This window comes from Paramormyrops kingsleyae, chromosome 17, assembly GCF_048594095.1.
Source record: "Paramormyrops kingsleyae isolate MSU_618 chromosome 17, PKINGS_0.4, whole genome shotgun sequence".
Taxonomy (NCBI): Eukaryota; Metazoa; Chordata; class Actinopteri; order Osteoglossiformes; family Mormyridae; genus Paramormyrops; species Paramormyrops kingsleyae.
In genome coordinates, this window is record NC_132813.1 from 24,924,894 (window position 1) to 24,944,969 (window position 20,076).

General features: G+C 44.2%; 1 protein-coding gene across 2 annotated transcripts in view; it reads left to right on the plus strand.

The window, feature by feature from the left end:
- egfem1 (EGF-like and EMI domain containing 1) overlaps window positions 1–20,076 on the plus strand; it is an 86,741-nt gene that overhangs the window by 39,201 nt on the left and 27,464 nt on the right. For both annotated transcript variants that reach the window (XM_072701139.1, XM_072701140.1), the window contains exons 6-11: window positions 15,600–15,722; window positions 15,942–16,064; window positions 16,148–16,285; window positions 17,812–17,934; window positions 19,379–19,567; window positions 19,695–19,826. In XM_072701139.1, the coding sequence (XP_072557240.1) occupies window positions 15,600–15,722; window positions 15,942–16,064; window positions 16,148–16,285; window positions 17,812–17,934; window positions 19,379–19,567; window positions 19,695–19,826 (828 nt within the window). The remainder of the gene's footprint in view (window positions 1–15,599; window positions 15,723–15,941; window positions 16,065–16,147; window positions 16,286–17,811; window positions 17,935–19,378; window positions 19,568–19,694; window positions 19,827–20,076) is intronic.

A 20,076-nucleotide genomic window follows, 5' to 3' on the forward strand; every position in this document is an offset into this window, starting at 1 on the left:
GTCCAGGAGCCATAAATCCAAGGCAAAGGGATTTATTGAAGGCAGATGGACAGACAGGGCACAGACTTCCACAAACCTCAATGACAGACCTGGGGAAACAGACTTGAACGCGGACTAAATACAGGACATGACCTCAGAATAAACGCAAGACAGCTGATACGATGGGAATTGACACGGGGTTAACAAGGAGGGCGTGGCACACGTGAGGACTGGATGCGCAGGTCATGACAACCTAGAATGAGGGGGAGAGGATACAGGTCTCTATCAGTGAGCCTGCTGAACAGTTAGTTGCATTTATTTTTAGGGCATGCTCCAGGAACATCACTGATTCCTTAGATCAGTTTTTAAATAAATCATCAGGCATGGAGATATAATTGATGTATATAATTAAAAGTGATATTCCTTTTCCAGATGACTTTATTATAGATTTAGCTGCATTGGTTTAAAATGGAATATACAGTGGTACCTCAGAACTCGAACTTAATCCGTTCAGATTAGATGCTAAAAACTCAAATAGCCTAATTGTCGGTGTTTGTTACAGAGCACCTAATGTAGCTGCTGAGGAAAGCAGATTGTTATACAGTGATATTAGGATTATGAGCAATAAAAATGATGTGGTAGTTATCGGTGATTTTAATCTACCGGGGATGCAGTGGGACATTGTCGCTGGCTCTTCTGAAAATGAACTGGAGATGGTGGAATTAGTACAGGATTGTTTTTTTACTCAGTTTAACACCCCTACCAGGGGAGATGCCATTCTTGATCTTGTTTTCTCTAATAACCAGGACAGGATTGGTAAATTAGACGTTTTAGAACCACTTGACAGTAGCGATCATAACATCATAAGTTTAGTGCCCGAAGAGCAAAGTCCAAATCAAAAATATATAATGTTAGGAAGGCTAACTTCAATTGTATGAGATTAAAACTAGAAACTGTGAACTGGATGGAGTTAATTAACAAAACTGTTGAAGAGGCATGGGGATTTTTTAAAAGCACATTATTGCAAGTGCAAGAGGACTTCATACCTGTTTCCAGCAAGAATAAATCTAGGAAATTGCAACCTAGGTGGTTTACTAGGGAAATAAAGTATAAAGTAAGGAGGAAAAGGGCTTTGTTCCAGAAATGGAAAATAACTGATGATGACAGAATAAAGCAAGAGTATCTAAATCTACAGTTAAAAAATTACATTAGATGAGCTAAAAGGAATGTCAAAAGGAAGATCGCATTGGAGGCTAAGGATGACATTAAAAGTTTCTTCCAGTAATTTAACTCTAAAAGAGCTCTAAAAGCTCTAAAATTACTAATCTGTAGGATAGTAAGGGTCTTATAATTGAAAATGACATTGATATAGTAAATGAGTTCAGTGATAGTTTTGCACGGGTATTCACTGTTGAGGACACTAGTAATTTACCAGTTCTTATTACTAATCCAGCATCGTCTATAACTAATATATATATAACTGAAGCTGATGTTTTGCAAAGCCTAGCTAAGCTCAAAATAAATAAATCTCAGGGCCCTGATGGCATCTTACCTATAGTGTTAAAAGAGATGAGGGATATTATTTGCCGACCCTTAACTTTACTGTTTCAAAAATCCTTATCTGAAGGTGTGGTACCTTCTGATTGGAAGCATGCCAACATAACGCCCATTTTCAAAACAGGTGATAGAAGTAATTTGTCAAACTATAGGCCAATCAGTCTAACTTGTATAACTAGTAAAGTTATGGAGGCTATAATCAAAGAGAAAATGGTAGATTACCTGGACTTAAATAACATTTTGAGGGATAGCCAGCATGGATTTAGGAGAGGTAGATCCTGTTTAACAAATCTGTTGGAGTTTTTTGAGGAAGCTACTCAGGAAGTTGATGATAAGAAGGCCTATAATGTCATCTACTTAGATTTCCAAAAGGCTTTTGATGTTGTCCCCCACAAGAGGCTCTTACTTAAACTCAAAGCGACAGGTATTTTAGGAACTGTAGCGACCTGGATTGATAACTGGTTAACAGATAGGAAGCAGCGAGTAGTTATAAGAGGCACAATGTCACAGTGGGCCTGCGTTCATATTGGGGTACCGCAGGGTTCAATTTTAGGACCAGTATAGTTCCTAATTTACATAAATGATATAGACACCAATATATACAGTAAACTGGTGAAATTTGCAGATGACACCAAGGTGGGTGGTGTAGCAGATACTAGTGCTGTAGTTCTCGAGACCGGTCTTGGTCTCGAGACCGGTCTTGAGACCAATTTTTTGTGGTCTCAGTCTTGTCTTGGTCTCGACTCTATTTGGTCTCGGTCTTGTCTTGGTCTCGACCCTATTTGGTCTCGGTCTTATCTTGGTCTCGGACATAGCGGTCTCGATGGGATGGGGAAAAAAAGAGAAAACAGCACATCCTCACAGAACAGTATCATTATTCATTACGCGCCTCAATTCAAATGTAACCAGTCAGATGCATCTACTTTAAAAACGTTACATTGTATACATTTTCTCAATGGACAGTGCTTCACAGTCCACACACTTCATACACATCGCATGATAGCAAAGTCCGCAAAGAAATGTTCCAAAACGTCACCACGCGTCACCATGTCACATAGTACAAAATCCTCGCGAGAGCAAGACGACTTGAGACAGACCGTGCAGCACAAACTGGAACCGCCTCCGTGACGACACAACTTTGCCCTTATTGGCTGAAGATTTTAGTCACACGCATGACGTTTGTATCCCAGGAAATTCCAATGTGTTATCTGCTATTTCTCCCGAAAAGCACATAAAGCAGTGAGAACTGGTTTCAGTTCATTTACTGGTAAAATAAAGTTTAAATAAATTATATAAATGCTGTAACAGTACACGTAAGTTAGTGGTTTATTTATTGTTAGTTACTGTAATGTTGTGCTGCTTTATTTGTTTAATCGTCAGACATACCCATCAAACAACCGATCAGAAAGACATACCAATCAGAAAGACATACCAATCAGACATAACTATCAGAAAGACATACCTATCAGACATACCGATCAGAAAGACACACCTATCAGAAAGACATATGTATCAGAAAGACATACCCATCAGAAAGACATACCAATGAAGACATAACAATCAGACATACCCATCAGAAAGACATACCGATGAGACATGCCCATCAGAAAGACATACCCATGAGACATACCAATCAGACAGACGCACCTATCAGAAAGACATATGTATCAGAAAGACATATGTATCAGAAAGACATACAAATGAAGACATAACAATCAGACATACCCATCAGACATACCGATCAGAAAGACGTACCCATCAGACATACCCATCAGAACACATCAGAAGGACATACCCATGAGACATGCCCATCAGAAAGACATACCGATCAGACATATCCTTCAGACATACCGATCAGAAAGACATACCTATCAGAAAGACATACCGATCAGACATATCCATCAGACATACCTATCAGACAGACATACCCATCAGAAAGACATACCCATGAGATATGCCCCTCAGAAAGACATACCGATCAGACATACCTATCAGACAGACATACCCATCAGAAAGACATACCTATCAGAAAGACATAACAATCAGACATACCTATCATAAAGACATAGTCTCACAGACTACAAGGAGTAGAAATTGTCCGACTTGGCTGCAGTCATTTTATACTCCACCCCTGCAGCCGCCGACAGATCGCACTCCATGTTGCGTCAGCTGCAGTCGAACGCACCCATTGCTTCTTTAAGGGGGGATGGGCAAAATTACAACGATGTCGGTGATTGGCTGTTGTGCTGGCTTTCAGTAAACCTCTGCTCGATAGGCCAACGAGTTGTCTGTCTCAGCGCATTCTCTAAAACGGAGCAAATTTGGTTGATCGAGTTTTATAGTCTGTGTGTATCATCGTGATCGTTCTTATTTTTTATCGATAAAAAATCGAGATCGTTTTTGTCTCCCAGCACTAATAGCATAGTTATAATTCAATTCAATTAGGTATTTCACATTCATTAGAAAGCACGGTCTTGGAGGTGCAAGTCAATCTGGAGGCTCATTCTCTTCAATTCAAAGCAGAGGATCATCACATAGCCGTATTCATAGCTTACCCGAGGCCTCTCTCCCTGGTACTTAATATGAACATCTTTCTGGTACATCCCATCTCTTTCCCTTGACGAGGTCTGATAAAATGGTTATAGGAGAGGATTGCTGAGAATATTATTTTCCATCAGCCTCGTAACTATGACAAATCTGGAAGATTTTAAATGAGAGACATATGGACATATGGACAATATAATTGAAAAGATAACATGAATTTGATTTAACGAGTAATGACACTTTACAGCAATGCCTTTTTTCTCTACAGTTGATCTGAGTAATGTGATGTTGATTCTATCCGTAGTCTGTTTTCGGTCTTGGTCTTGGTCTTGGTCTCGACCAGTCTTGGTCTTGGTCTCGCCTTAGTGTTTCTTGGTCTTGGTCTTGGACTTGGTCTTGGTCTTTGTACCCTCAAGTCTCGGCAGTGTCTTGGTCTTGATACCTTCCGGTCTTGGCAATGTCTTGGTCTTGGGTTAGGCGGTCTTGACTACAACACTAGCAGATACTGAACTAGTGGCTCAGCAGCTACAGTGGAATCTTGATTTAATTAGTGACTGGGCCGATACCTGGCAGATGAAATTTAACATAGACAAATGTAATAGACAAATCACATCGGGGTCACCACCTCTCCTGGAGCCGACACCTTATCGTGGTGGAGAGGTTTGCGTATTCCAATGATCCCAGGAGCTAAGTTGCCTGGGGCTTTAAGCTCCTGGTAGGGTCACCCAAGGCAAACAGGTCCTGGGTGAGGAACCAGACGAAGTGCGGCTCACAAGACCCCTTATGATGAGTTATAACATGGATCCACGATTTCCCTTGCCCGGACGCGGGTCACCGGGGCCCCCTCCTGGAGCCAGGCCTGGGGGTGGGGCTCGATGGCGAGCGCCTGGTGGCCAGGCCTACACCCATGGGGCCTGGTCGGGCACAGCCCAAAAAAGGCACGTGGGTCCCCCCTCCAATGGGCTCACCACCTGTAGGAGGGGCCATAAGGGTCAGGTGCAGTGTGAGTTGGGCAGTGGCCGAAGGCAGGGACCTTGGCGGTCCGATCCTCAGCTGCAGAAGCTAGCTCTAGGGACATGGAATGTCACCTCTCTGGTGGGGAAGGAGCCTGAGCTGGTGCGCGAGGCTGCGAGGTTCTGACTAGATATAGTCGGGCTCACCTCGACGCACGGCTTGGGCTCTGGAACCAGTCTCCTCGAAGGGGGTTGGACCCTCTTCCACTCTGGAGTTGCTCACGGGGAGAGGCGCCGAGCTGGCGTGGGCATACTTATTGCTCCCTGGCTGGGCGCCTGTACATTGGGGTTTACCGCAGTAGACGAGAGGGTAGCCTCCCTTCGCCTTCGAGTTGGGGGACGGGTCCTGACTGTTGTTTGCGCTTATGCGCCAAACGGCAGTTCAGAATACCCACCCTTTTTGGAGTCCTTGGAAGGGGTGTTGGAGAGTGCTCCCCCCGGGGACTCACTTGTTCTGCTGGGGGACTTCAATGCCCACGTGGGCAATGACAGTGAGACCTGGAGTGGCGTGATTGGGAGGAATGCCCCCCCCGATCTGAACCCGAGTGGTGTTCTGTTGTTGGACTTCTGTGCTCGTCACGGATTGTCCATAATGAACACCATGTTCAGGCATAAGGGTGTTCATATGTGCACTTGGCACCAGGACACCCTAGGCCGCAGTTCGATGATCGACTTTGTAGTCGTGTCATCGGACTTGCAGCCGCATGTCTTGGACACTCGGGTGAAGAAAGGGGCGGAGCTGTCAACTGATCACTACCTGGTGGTGGGTTGGCTCCGCTGGTGGGGGAGGAAGCCGGCCAGGCCTGGCAGGCCCAAGCGTATAGTGAGGGTCTGTTGGGAACGTCTGGCGGAATCCCCTGTCAGAGGGAGTTTCAACTCCTACCTCAGGCAGAACTTCTCCCATGTTCCGGGGGAGGCGGGGGACATCGAGTCCGAATGGGCCATGTTCCGCGCCTCCATTGTGGAGGCGGCTGACCGGAGCTGTGGCCGTAAGGTGGTCGGTGCTTGTCGCGGTGGTGAGGGATGCCGTCAAGCTGAAGAAGGAGTCCTATCGGGCCTTTTTGGCCTGTGGGACTCCAGAAGCAGCTGATGAGTACCGGCAGGCTAAGCGGAACGCGGCTTCAGCGGTCGCTGAGGCAAAAACTCGGGTATGGGAGGAGTTTGGCGAAGCCATGGAGAATGACTTCCGGACGGCTTCGAGGAGATTCTGGTCCACCATCCGGCGTCTCAGGGCGGGAAAGCGGTGCAGCATCAACACTGTTTATGGTGGGGATGGTGCGCTGCTGACCTCAGCTCGGGACGTTGTGGGTCAGTGGAAGGAATACTTCGAAGACCTCCTCAATCCCACTGACACGCCTTCCAATGAGGAAGCAGAGTCTGGGGACTTGGAGGTGGACTTACCTATCTCTGGGGCAGAGGTTGCTGAGGTGGTTAAAAAGCTCCTTGGTGGCCGGGCCCCGGGGGTGGATAATAATAATAATAATAAATTTTATTTGTATTGCACTTTATATTTTAGAAATCTCAAAGTGCTACACAATAAAAATAAAGAAATAAAAACAGGAGGATCTATAAAATACTTTAATAAAATGTCTTTCTAAAAAGATGAGTTTTTAGGTTTTGTTTAAAAGCATCAGTCGACTGTGGGGCTCTCAGGTAGTCAGGGAGGGCGTTCCACAGCCTCGGCGCCACAGATGAAAAAGCCCTATCACCCATGCTGCGGAGCTTGGTTCTGGGGACTTGGAGGGTGTTAGTGTGTACAGAGCGGAGGGTGCGTGAGGAGGCATGGGGGGTGAGGAGTCCTCGTAAGTAAAGGGGAGCATGTCCATAGATGCATTGATGGGTGAGGAGAGAGACCTTGAACTCTATCCTGAGTGGGACAGGGAGCCAGTGAAGGGTTTTCAGGATGGGGGTGATGTGGTCATGCTTTCGCACCCTCATCAGGATCCTGGCAGCGCTGTTCTGAATATACTGTAGTCTCTGTATATTCTTGCCAGGAATCCCAATGAGCAGTGCATTACAGTAATCCAGCCTGGAGCAGACAAAGGCATGGACGAGCTTCTCTGCATCTGCCAGGCTGAGTGTTGGGTGGAGTTTGGCGATGTTCTTGAGGTGGTAGAATGATGACTTACAGAGGTGTTTGATGTGGGTGTCAAAGGTGAGTTGAGGGTCCAGTTTAACACCCAAATTGGTGACAGATGTGGAAAGGGGGATGTTTAGGCCAGAGAAAGTGATACTGGTGATTGTAGAAGAGCGGAGATGGTGAGGTGTGCCAACTAAGATGGCTTCTGTTTTGGAACTGTTCAGCTTTAGGAAGTTGAGCCTCATCCATACCTCTATATCCTCCAGGCAGGTAGTCAGTGTGGATGCTGACAGAGGGGCAGTAGAGGAGATGGGGGTAGTCCTGAGATAAAGCTGAATGTCATCGGCATAGCAATGAAAAGATAAACCATGTCTGCCAATGATGTTTCCAAGGGGGAGCATGTAGATGGTGAAAAGGATGGGGCATAGCACAGAGCCCTGTGGGACACCACAGGTGACGTTGTGGGTGTGAGATTTTGCACTGCCAAGGGTGACATGCTCAGTTCTGCTGGTCAGGTATGATGTAAACCAGTTGTGAACATTTCCTGAGAGTCCAATGGAGTATTGCAGGCGGTGAAGGAGGATGTTGTGGTCTATTGTATCAAAAGCAGCGGTCAGGTCAAGAAGGATGAGTAGAGAGGGGGAACCAGTATCTGCTGTCATCAGAAGGTCATTGGTGACCCTGACCAGGGCTGTTTCAGTGCTATGGCCAGGGCGAAAACCAGACTGAAACTTTTCAAACAGGTTATTTAGATTGAGGTGATCATGAAGTTGTGCTGCAACAGTTTTTTCCAGAACTTTAGAGAGAAATGGAAGATTGGAGATTGGCCTATAGTTAGACAGAACTTCAGGATCCAGGGTGGGTTTTTTCAGTAGAGGTCTGATGACAGCAGTTTTTAGTGCAGAAGGAATATGGCCAGCCAGGAGGGAGTTGTTTCTAATCCTGGTGATGAGTGGAGAGACAGCAGAGATGTTAGCCTTCAACAGGGCTGAGGGGAAAGGGTCCAGGGAACTGGTCGACGGTTTCATTTTCCTGATGACGTCCTCCACCTCTTCCCGTGTGGTAGCAGAGAAGGAGCAAAGGGGCTGGACAGTCTCAGACAGTGGGTCAATAGTTGGAGGAGGCAGGATATCCGTGGTGGAGAGGTGTGAGCGGATGTTATCAACTTTTTGTTTGAAAAAATTGAGGTACAGTGTACATGTTGCACCTCTCCTCGGAGTGGGCAGGTGAAGGAGGTTTTAGAAGGTGATTTATAGTTGAAAAAAGTTTTTTGGAGTTCATGGAACTGTTGCTGATGATGTTGGAATAGAACCTGGACCGAGCAACCTTCAGAGCTTCTGCATACGCCTTCTTGTGTTCCCTGTAAGCTTGTTTGTGGACAGTCAGCCCAGAAGCCTTGAGCTGCCTCTCAAGGACATGCCCACCCACCTTCATTTTTCGCAGCTCACAGGTGTACCAAGGTGCTGAGCACGAGAATGATACAGACCTGGATGTTAAGGGTGCGTGGAAGTCCAGAAGACTGCTCAGGGACTGGTTATAGAAATCCACGAGGTCAGCAACAGAGAGGGGGCTGGTAGGGTCAGAGGAGAGAAGTTTAAGGTCCAGGCCCAGGGCATCCGCATTGATGTTCTTCAGACTTCTGAAATGGATCTGTCGTTTTGGTTTGGTATGGGGGGAGAGAAAGGGCAGCTCCATCGACACTACTTTGTGATCTGAAATACCAAGATCATATACCTGTAGGTTACTGATGGGGGCAGAGTTTGAAATGACCAAGTCAAGTGTGTGACCCCTGGAATGTGTGGGGACATCAACATGTTGCTGTAGGTTGAGGGAATATAGCAGCTCAAGGAAATCAGCAGTGAGATAACCTGTGGGATTGTCGACATGAATATTTATATCTCCTAGGATTATAATGTTAGCAGAGGTAGCACAAAGTTTTGAGAGAAGATCAGATATTTCCGGGATGAAGGCAGAGTTCGGTTTTGGAGGTCGGTAGATAAGGAGAACGGTCATGGGAAAAGGGGGCTTACATTTAAATGCAAGGCACTCACAGGAAGATGTTGCAGATATCGAGATAGGGGACAACCCCAAGTCCTGACGGTGGATGATAGCTAAGCCACCACCATGCCCAGTGCTGCGAGCTGCCTCCAGGTAACTGTAGCCAAGTGGACAGGCTTCATTTCGGGCAGAGTAAACCTCTGACTGGTGCCAGGTTTCTGTCAAACACATGAAGTCAAATCCTTTCTCCCTGATGTGTTCTTCAGTAAGTGTGGATTTATTGCTGATGGATTGAGAGTACCATGAGGACCATGAGATCCGCCCGGAGTTCCTCAAGGCTCTGGATGTTGCGGGACTGTCTTGGTTGACACGCATCTGCGGCATTGCGTGGACATCGGGGGCGGTGCCTCTGGATTGGCAGACCGGGGTGGTGGTCCCCATCTTTAAGAAGGGAGACTGGAGGGTGTGTTCCAACTATAGGGGGATCACACTCCTCAGCCTCCCTGGTAAGGCCTATTCGGGGGTGCTGGAGAGGAGGGTCCGTCGGATAGTCGAACCTCGGATTCAGGAGGAGCAGTGTGGTTTTCGCCCTGGCCGTGGAACAGTGGACCAGCTCTATACTCTCGGCAGGGTCCTGGAGGGTGCGTGGAAGTTTGCCCAACCACTCTACATGTGCTTTGTGGACTTGGAGAAGGCATTCGACCGCGTCCCTTGGGGAGTCCTGTGGGGAGTGCTCCGGGAGTACGGGGTGCCGGACTGCCTTATAAGGGCTGTTCGGTCCCTGTAAGACCGGTGTCAGAGCTTGGTCCGCATTGCCGGCAGTAAGTCGAACTCATTCCCGGTGAGGGTTCGACTCCGCCAGGGCTGCCCTATATCACCGATTCTGTTCATAACCTTTATGGACAGAATTTCTAGGTGCAGCCAGGGCGTTGAGGGTGTCCAGTTTGGTGACCTCAGGATTAGGTCTCTGCTTTTTGCAGATGATGTGGTTCTGTTAGCCTCATCAGACCGTGACCTTTGGCTCTCACTGGGACAGTTCGCAGCCGAGTGTGAAGCGGCTGGAATGAAAATCAGCACCTCCAAATCCGAGACCATGGTCCTCAGCTGGAAAAGGGTGGAGTGCTCTCTCCAGGTCGGGGAGGAGGTCCTTCCCCAAGTGGAGGAGTTTAAGTATCTCGGGGTCTTGTTCACGAGTGAGGGAAGGATGGAGCGGGAGATCGACAGGCGGATCGGTGCGGCGTCAGCAGTGATGCGGGCGCTGCATCTGTCTGTCGTGGTGAAGAAGGAGCTGAGCCAAAAGGCAAAGCTCTCAATTTACCGGTCGATCTACGTTCCTACCCTCACCTATGGTCATGAGCTGTGGGTAGTGACCGAAAGAACGAGATCGCGAGTGCAAGCGGCCTAAATGAGTTTTCTCCGCAGGGTGGCTGGGCTCTCCCTTAGAGATAGGGTGAGGAGCTCGGTCATTCGGGAGAGACTCAGAGTAGAGCCGCTGCTCCTCCGCATTGAGAGGAGCCAGATGAGGCGGCTTGGGCATCTGCTTAGGATGCCTCCTGGACGCCTCCCTGGTGAGGTGTTCCGGGCATGTCCCACTGGGAGGAGGCCCCGGGGAAGACCCAGGACACGCTGGAGGGACTATGTCTCTTGGCTGGCCTGGGAACGCCTCGGGATCCCCCCAGTGGAGCTGGAGGAAGTGGCCGGGGAGAGGGAAGTCTGTGTTTCCCTGCTGAGACTGCTGCCCCCGCGACCCGACCTCGGATAAGCGGAAGTAAATGGATGGATGGATGGATGGACAAATGTAAGGTACTCCATGTAGGGAGCAGACATATAAAGTACAGGTATTTTATGGGACCTACTGAAATAAAGGTAGCTGATTACAAGAAAGATCTCGGTGTGTATGTTGATGCTTCCATGTCCCACTCTCGCCAGTGTGGGGAAGCAATAAAAAAGGCTAATAGGATGTTGGGTTACATCTCTAGGTGTGTGGAGTTTAAGTTAAGGGAGGTGATGCTACGATTATATAATTCCTTGGTAAGACCTCACCTAGAATATTGTGTGCAGGTTTGGTCACCATACCTTAAAAAGGACATTGCGGCCTTAGAAAAGTGCAGTGTAGGGCCACAAGAATGATTCCTGGTCTTAGAGGAATGTCATACGAGGAAAGGTTAGTTGAGCTAAATCTGTTCAGCCTCAAGCAAAGGAGACTGAGGGGGGACATGATCCAGGTCTATGTGATTCTAACAGGTTTGGAGGCTGTTCAACCGAATAGTTACTTCAGCATTAGTTCAAATACAAGAACTCATGGCCATAGGTGGAAATTAGCGGGAGAACATTTCAAACTGGATTTAAGGAAGCACTTCTTTACACAGCGTGTAGTCAGAGTATGGAATAGTCTTCCTGATAACGTAGTGCAAGCTGAATCCTTGGGTCCCTTTAAATCAGAGCTAGATAAGATTTTAACAACTCTGAGCTATTAGTTAAGTTCTCCCCAAGCGAGCTTGATGGGCCGAATGGCCTCCTCTCGTTTGTATAGTTCTTATCTTCTTATGTTCTTATGAATCCTAAAAAGTTCCAGTTCTGATCGAATTTTCCCCATAGGAAATAATGGAAAACCAATTAATTGGTTCCCGGCCCCCCCAAATTACACCTAAATATGTTTTTTTAGCATTTAAACACAAAATGAACTGGATAAAACAAGAAGAGCATATACTGTACTAAACACATCTAAGCACATTTATCAAAACAGTAATTTGTAAAGTAAGAAAATAAATGTATCCAAACAAAAAAAATAATATAATATGTCCTGCCCCGATCGTCCGCTCCTTCCGTGTGCCACGCCCCCTCGTTAACCCCGTGTGGAATCCCCGTGTGATCAGCTGTTTCTGTTTGTTGTCATTAATCCTCTGTATTTAGTCCGCGTTTCAGTTTGTTTCCCCAGTCCGGTTATTGTATTGTCCCTCTGCGTTTTGCCTGCTTTGCATGTAATTAAACCCCATATTCCCCGATACCCTGACATCTGCGCCTTTGTCTTCATTCCGTCCCCGATCGGCCAGACAATATTATTATAATTGAATGTATTTAATTTTAATAATAATTATAATAATAATTATTAATATTAAAATAATTAATAAGAAATAAGAACATAAGAACATAAGAACATAAGAAATTTACAAACGATATAATAAAATAAACAAATCTTTATTTTTAAATGTATTTTATTATATAATAATACCTACTGTTACTGTCTATTATTGTCTAAAAGTATTTTTACTGTCTAAATATATGTATTCAGCTATAGTGTAAACATGCACGATGCTATCACAGCAAATGCCAGGCTGAGACTGAAGCGTTACCCTTTGTTTCCGCTGAGAGACGTGCCGCGTGACTCATTTCCCCGCGCGTACAAATTATCTTAGGTCGTTGTTCACGGTTCAGGTACGTCAGTTCTAGGTAATTTTTTTTCGAACTGGTTAAGAAATTTGAGTTCTAATGAGTTTGAGAACTGAGGTACCACTGTATTTGCGTATGAAGGAAAAGTGAGGATAAAATCCATCTTATGACTTCTTATCTGGTACAGGAGTATAGCAAGCCTGGAGCTTATCCCAGGAAGTACAGGGCTATACCTGGGACAGGATGCCAGTCCAATGCATGGCACTCACACAATGGACAATTTACCATATACACCAGTTCACCTAAACACTTGTTTTTGGACTGTGGGATGAAACCCAGTTGCCCAAAGCAAACTGACCAGCAAACTGTTCCAAACACATCCACGCTGAGCAGGGATGTGTTTTTAACCTCCAAATCAGGAAGTCTGGCATTGCTTCCTCTCCCTTGTGCCCTGTGCTTCTTGTGATCGGTCCTCCCACAGATATGATGGATACATTACATGGAGGTAGCAGGATGGAATGGATATTTTCATATTTTGATATGCTAATTAAATTAACAGCACCCTATTCCCTAGTCTTACTTAAAATAACTACAGAGCACATTTCTTTTTAAGAGCTGTGTTTTAAGAATACAGTGGAACAGTAACCAATAGATCAACAATAGATTAGCTTCTGCACAAGGCAAACATTGAAAATCAGAACTGGTGTCAGCGCTTTAGAAGGTCTGCAACTAGTTTCAAGACATCAGCAAGGTCCAGGTAGAATGAATGAATGACTTTCCAGATTAGTTACCATGTTTTATACTATGTTTATTTTACTTAGTGTGCAATGAAATCATTCGGACAGCCACAGGCACGAGATCTGGTGAACCTGATGACACTGATACAAGTCACACAACATCGGGCTTTTAAGAAAGATTTTTTGGATAGGTTGGGGGGGGGAGTGTATAGAGGGCTAAAGATGGTAGAGTTTAGGGGTGTGGGGGGATTAAACGGGGGGGGGGAAGGGGGAGTGGGTGACGGGGCCATCTGGGGGAATACAATTTTTTCATTCTGACAGCATTCAGTTTGTTATTCTTATTATTTTGATGTGTTCTTATTGTCCTCCTTGCCTCTTTTTGTAGCTTTCCCATTTAAAATGGAGATTATGTAAGATCACTACTACATGCATACACATATCTGCACTTTATCAGTGCTGAATGCTTATGTCATTTTTCCACTGTCCTGCCAAGCAAAAATTAAACCAAGCAAGGATGATGAAGGCTGAATCTGGTCGGATTTATTTCTTTTTCCATTGCAATCAGAAATTCTGATTAGGATTTTGACGATAATGGTCATGATGTACTGCTGCTCAAAATATGCTGCAGTGCAGCTTATATTGACCAAATCAGATTATCAAATCATAATCCATGAAAATATACAGAAGCCAGCCATATTTAGATATACTAACTAAATGAACGGCAACTTATTCCCTAGGCTTACCTAAATTACTGTAACTACAAAGCAAATTTCTTTTTAACAGCTGTAGACAGAAAAAAATCCGTTTTGGACTGAGAAAAGGTAAAGTGATTAGCTGTCATTGTTGACACACCACAGCACAACAACAGAATGTGTCCTCTGCATTTAACCCACATGTTACATAGCAGGGGGCAGCTAAGTCAGTGCCCAGGGAAAGTACCTTTCTCAGGGTACCTCCATGGTGATTTGAACCAGCAATCCATACAATTACAAGGGCACCTCCTTACCCATTAGGAATCCAAGGCCCCGGTGTAATTTATGCTTAAAGAAATGACTGGACTTATGCAATGAACAATATGCATGATATATTGCATAATTCTGTAAACCAAAAAAATTTGTAGTACAGTAAGACCTCGGAATACGTTCCGGAACCCGTTGCGAATGAGGATGATTCGCCGATGTTTGGTAGAGTCACTAAAAATGGTAATATGTGCTTTTTCCTATAGTTTTAACCCTAAATATGCTCCCAAAACATTTTAATTTAATTTAAAATTTAGCTTAATACATTACTTTTAAAAACCAACCCTTTCAGTGTTTATAGCAAATGCGTCTCGAGATGGAAACGTAAACATTAGCACCTTTCAAGAAATGTATCATTTTTGTTTGTTGAATTTACGTTAACGTGTACTTACTATTACAAAATAGTAATTATTTTCTAATATTTGAGTAACCATTAGCGTTCCTGTCACGTATTGCCAGGGCATGGACCGGGGAGGCAGGGACAGCTAGGACGCAAGGAATCAGGGAACACGGGCCCGGTTTAATCAAAAGGTAAAGACAAGCAGGACAATGGAACAGGCAGCAAACTGACCGGACTCGGGAAACATACTTAAACGCAGACTTAAATACACAGGACTAATGACAGCAACTCGAAACAGCGCTGATCACACGGGTATTCCACACGAGGTAGATGAGGGAGCGTGGCACACGGGAGGATCGGACGAGCAGGTCATGACAGTTCCAAAGGGAATAAGCTTTGCGAATGGGATTGGCATTGTAAAGGTACAGTACAGTATGTACATAAAAAGGAACGTTTCCATAAGAAAGCCACGTTTTTTAAGAGATTTTTAACTGATTTATATTGTCTTGAACTTTCCCCAAAACACAGTAGAATCTTCATTAACTAAAATGTTACCAATTTTACACTTAAAATCATGAAAACTTATAAATTACTATGAAAATGAAACATAAACACTTCTGTAGGGTTTTTTTGTGCAAAAAAATCGCGGATGCAAATAAGTTCAGTGAAATTTTCGTGGATCTGTGAATTCACGAATCACGAAGCGCGAATGCACGAGGGCTTACTGTACTCTATAAAGATAAGGAAATAGCAGAAATACTTTATTGATCCCGGAATGAAGTTCTCTTCGATACATCAGCGAGATACATAAAGTGCACACATCCAACGTATAGCTCAAAACAAATTGAAAGTGCACAGTCTACTGCACAGTACACACCATAAATTTAGGCTTTTGCCTTACTTTGTATGGTTTCTTTTGTCATGGTCCCTGGAATGGTGCAGTGGAAGATCCCTGCATGGATCAAAATGGTGGCTGTGCCCAGCTCTGCAGCAGTGAAGAAGGTCATACGCGCTGCAGCTGCCATTTGGGCTACAGTCTGGCTGCCGATAGTAAAAGCTGCATGGGTATGTTCCTACAGACAAAACCGCAGCATAAAAACCCTGAGAATAAAACCCTCAGAAAGATCACCTCAGCTCATATCACTTAATGCATAGCAATGAAATGTATCCACCCCATTGCTACCTTGACTACATACCACAGCCATTCCTTCTATGTCTGTGTTCTCTCAGTGTTGGGTGTATCTACCCATGCTTAGCTGCTGTTATAATCGTCTTCTGTTACAGATATTGATGAGTGCAGCTCAGGACAGGCAAAATGTAGCCATCGCTGCATCAATACCCTCGGGTCATTCAAATGTATGTGCAGCCCTGGGTTTGAGCTGGGAATCAACGGGAAGCACTGCTACCGTGAGTATGGCATTTACATAAACTCTCAGATAAATATTTGGGTAGGTAGTGCTCTCCTTATTTTTTACTCAACACCTTTTCAGGAATTGAGATGGAGATTGTTAACAGCTGTCAGAAGAACAACGGAGGCTGCTCTGATACCTGCCAACACACTGCTAAGGGACCCATCTGCTCCTGCAGTCAAGATTACCAACTAGCTGATGATAATAAAACCTGTGTAGGTTAGTATTTCCTATTTCATACCTTCAAACGTATAGGCAGAGATGGTCGACATGAGTTCTATGACTTGGCCCAGGTCGGACTCAACTATCAGACTTGAGACTTGCTTTCAAATTTGTGAATAAGGCTCGACTTGACTTAAACTTGGATATTGTTGACATGAGACTTGAATTAAAATTATTATAAATGACTTGTAAAATTCTATCTAACATCCTATCATTATAATTAATAGTCTCCACCTTGATGTTTCTCCTGTCATCACTGACTCCACAAGAACATAAGAAATTTACAAACGAGAGGAAGCCATTTGGCCCATCAAGCTAACAAACGGCAGAAACCACGAAATGCCTGCAAGACGTGCAACACAAGTGATTAGTTAGTGAATGCAGTTCAGTGCATTAGCATGAAGTAATCACAGCAGCATCGATATCAAAAACAATAAAATTTGATTACAAAGTTTTCCGCTGATGACAGAAGTAAAAAAAAAAAAGGACAGCAGTCTTCAAAACATGGGAATAAATATCAGACACGCTAACAAGAACTTCAAATTTCATTCTACATTTCAAGGCCCATAAAAACAGGTTGATAAACCAGAAATAACTTATCCAAATGAACATTTCCTTTAATGTTAAGAGGCCCAGTGCTCTTATTGGCGTTATGTTACAGACGACATTGCTTTTCTGAAGATGTAAGTTGTTGAACACAGTTAAATGCACTGGCAAATATGCTCATTTCATAATAAAAAGATGTAATATTTATGGGCATTCTTTAATCACTATTAAATGTATTAAATAATAATAACTAAATCGATCACTATTACATTTATTATAGTTACTCATGGTGAAATTGCCTAAGGATTAATCATGACTTGACATGACTTTGACCAAGTCTCTGACTTGACTGATAGTTAGGACTTGTGACTTGTGACTTTTACATATGTCAGTGTTTCTCAAAACAGTTCTCAGGGACCTCCAGATGGTCCACGTTTTTTGCTCCCTCCAAACTCCCGGGGAATTAGCAGAGAGCAAAATCATGGACCATCATGGGATTTCCGTGGACTGGTTTGGGAAACACTGGCATATGTGATTTTACAGTAATAACAATAATAATCGATACTTTATTGATCCCCATGGGGAAATTGTCTTTATGCCTCCTTCAACTTGCTCTTTGTAGAGTAAGCTGTCTGTGTAGAGCTGCCACCCATAGTGGCGCCCAGGGAGTTGGGGGTTAAGGGCCTTGCTCAAGGACCCACAGGCATGCTGAGGTTGGGTTTGAACCGGCGACCGTGTGATTACAGGCACACAGGCTTAGCCCACTGAACCACACACTGCCCCAAAAGAACTGACAGTACCCAGGATTCAAACCCACACCCCTGAGGAGACTGGAGCCTTAACCCAGCACCTTAGACCACTCAGCCACGCTATCACGCCATTTTGTTCCCTGTCTGTGCATAGGCATCATTTATCCTGTCCTATGTGTGACACAGCCTATATGACAGTGACATTCTGGTTCCTGCCTGTCTCCATAGACTTTGATGAGTGTGAAACTGGCAAAGCCTGTTGCAGTCATTTCTGCAAGAACTACCCTGGGGGCTATGAATGCCACTGCGAGGCCGGCGACAGACTGCATACTGATGGGTGTAACTGTGAGGGTAAGGGGAACCGTCTTTTTAAAACTAAAAGCATGTCTTATATTTATTTGGAGGGGTGCCTTGCTTTTCCTGTTAGGGGCGCCATTTGCCAGAGGTGTAAAGTAACGAAGTACAAATACTTTGTTACTGTGCTTAAGTAGATTTATTTTCCTTATTTGTACTTTAATGAAATATTTTAAGTTGTTGCAAATTTTACTTTCACTTCACTACATTTCTGAGCTAAATAAAGACTATTTACTCCAATTCATTCTGTTCTGTTACCCAATAAAAAAAAAATATGCACGTGACGTAGGACAGGAAGATATGAATCATGATTTTGTTCATGATTCTTGAGTAATATATTTCTATCATTATTATTTTGCATTACATGTTGCCTTTATGAAGATGGAACAAACAATATATAGAGATGCTCAATATATTGGAGCTGTGGTGAATCCATCCTTACATAGTTTGTTGGTGTCCATCCATTTTCTGAAACTGCTTAATCCCTACTGGGGTCACCAGGAACTAACCCTGGACAGTCACCAACACACCACAGGGCACATTTAGACACACCAATCAACCTTAACACTGCACCACCTTAGTTTGTTGGTATGCAACTACTATTTGTAAATAAATTATTACTGAATTAAAATAAAAGGCAAATTCATTAAAACCTACTTGATAAGTAAATATGTAAATGGTAACTAAATGACCACAAAGCATTATTTTTATTCATTAAAAAATATTGGAGAATAAATCTGGAATGGGAGATGTTAACCTGCTGAAAAAAATCAGACCAGCATGACCAGCATAATGTGTGCTGATTATACCAGCATATGTTATGTTTTGGTGCTGGTGGACCAGCATCGTTAATGAAATATTGCTGGTGGACAAGCTTCATGTGCAGGTAGACCAGCACAGCTATGCTGGTCCACTAGCTATACCAGCAGGAAACCAGCACTAACATTCAGTGAAAAACACAATGTGCAATATTAAATTATAGTATTTGCACATTAAAAATAAAGAACTATCTAAATAAACCACAGAAATGTCTTGGGGGGCTAAGGGTGCTATGCCCCTATGATTCCCAAGCCCCTCCCTAGCCCCTCCCTGGCCCCTCCCCTGATATAAACACATTATTCATTTTACATAAGATGTTAACCCTAACCCTTATCTGCTCTCTCTTCTCATCTTCGAAACTGGATAAATAAACAGATAGATAGACAGATAGATACACTCATACATACATATATACATTCAAGATTCAAGAGATTCAAGATTCTTTATTTGTCACATACATAGTTATAACAAGTGCAACATGTAGTGAAATGAACTACATGTTGAAGACGATGCTTTAGAAAGTCACAGGGTGGATCTGCAGTCTACATTCATGCTGAATCTGGAGAGCTGGGGCCATGGTCCCACCTGCCCAGGATAAACTCACTCACCTATTTCATTGCAGCTCAGCAGAAGAGTGAATTTGATGAGAGTGACGATGAGGATGCAGATGTGCGCCAGCTGCCAGGCCTGCTATTTCGGCAGCTTCCAGAGCTCCTACACTATGATGCAGACTCAGCTTATGAAGCCTATGAAGATGAAGAGGAGAGTGGGGATGACGTCTGGGCGGAGCTCACTCTCATTAGCAGGACCGGTAACAGCAGGGAGACACTCCACATTCTGGGCTCATTAATGTGCCCTTCAGCCTATGGAGATCAGGATGATCTCACACAGGAAAAGTGTGTCAGATGGGCATATGTGTTTCTCATTATCCATTTCAGTGTGTCTGGATGGCACTTTTGGGGATGACTGCAGTCTCAGTTGTGAAAACTGTGAAAATGGGGCAATATGTGCTAAGGAGAACAATAAATGCGACTGCCTTCCGGGATGGACTGGAATCACCTGTAATGAGAGTGAGTGCATAACTGGGTTTAAAAATTCCAACCAGTTCTCATGGTAGGTGTTTTGGCACAGGCTATCTGTTGGAAAGGCCAGTGGTTTGCCTTTGTCCCTTGAATTTGCATATTTTACATTATCAGCATGACTAATCATATACACTGCTCAAAAAAATTAAAGGAACACTTTGAAAACACATCAGATCTCAATGGGAAAAACAATCATGCTGGATATCTATACTGATATGGACTGGGTAATATTGTAGGA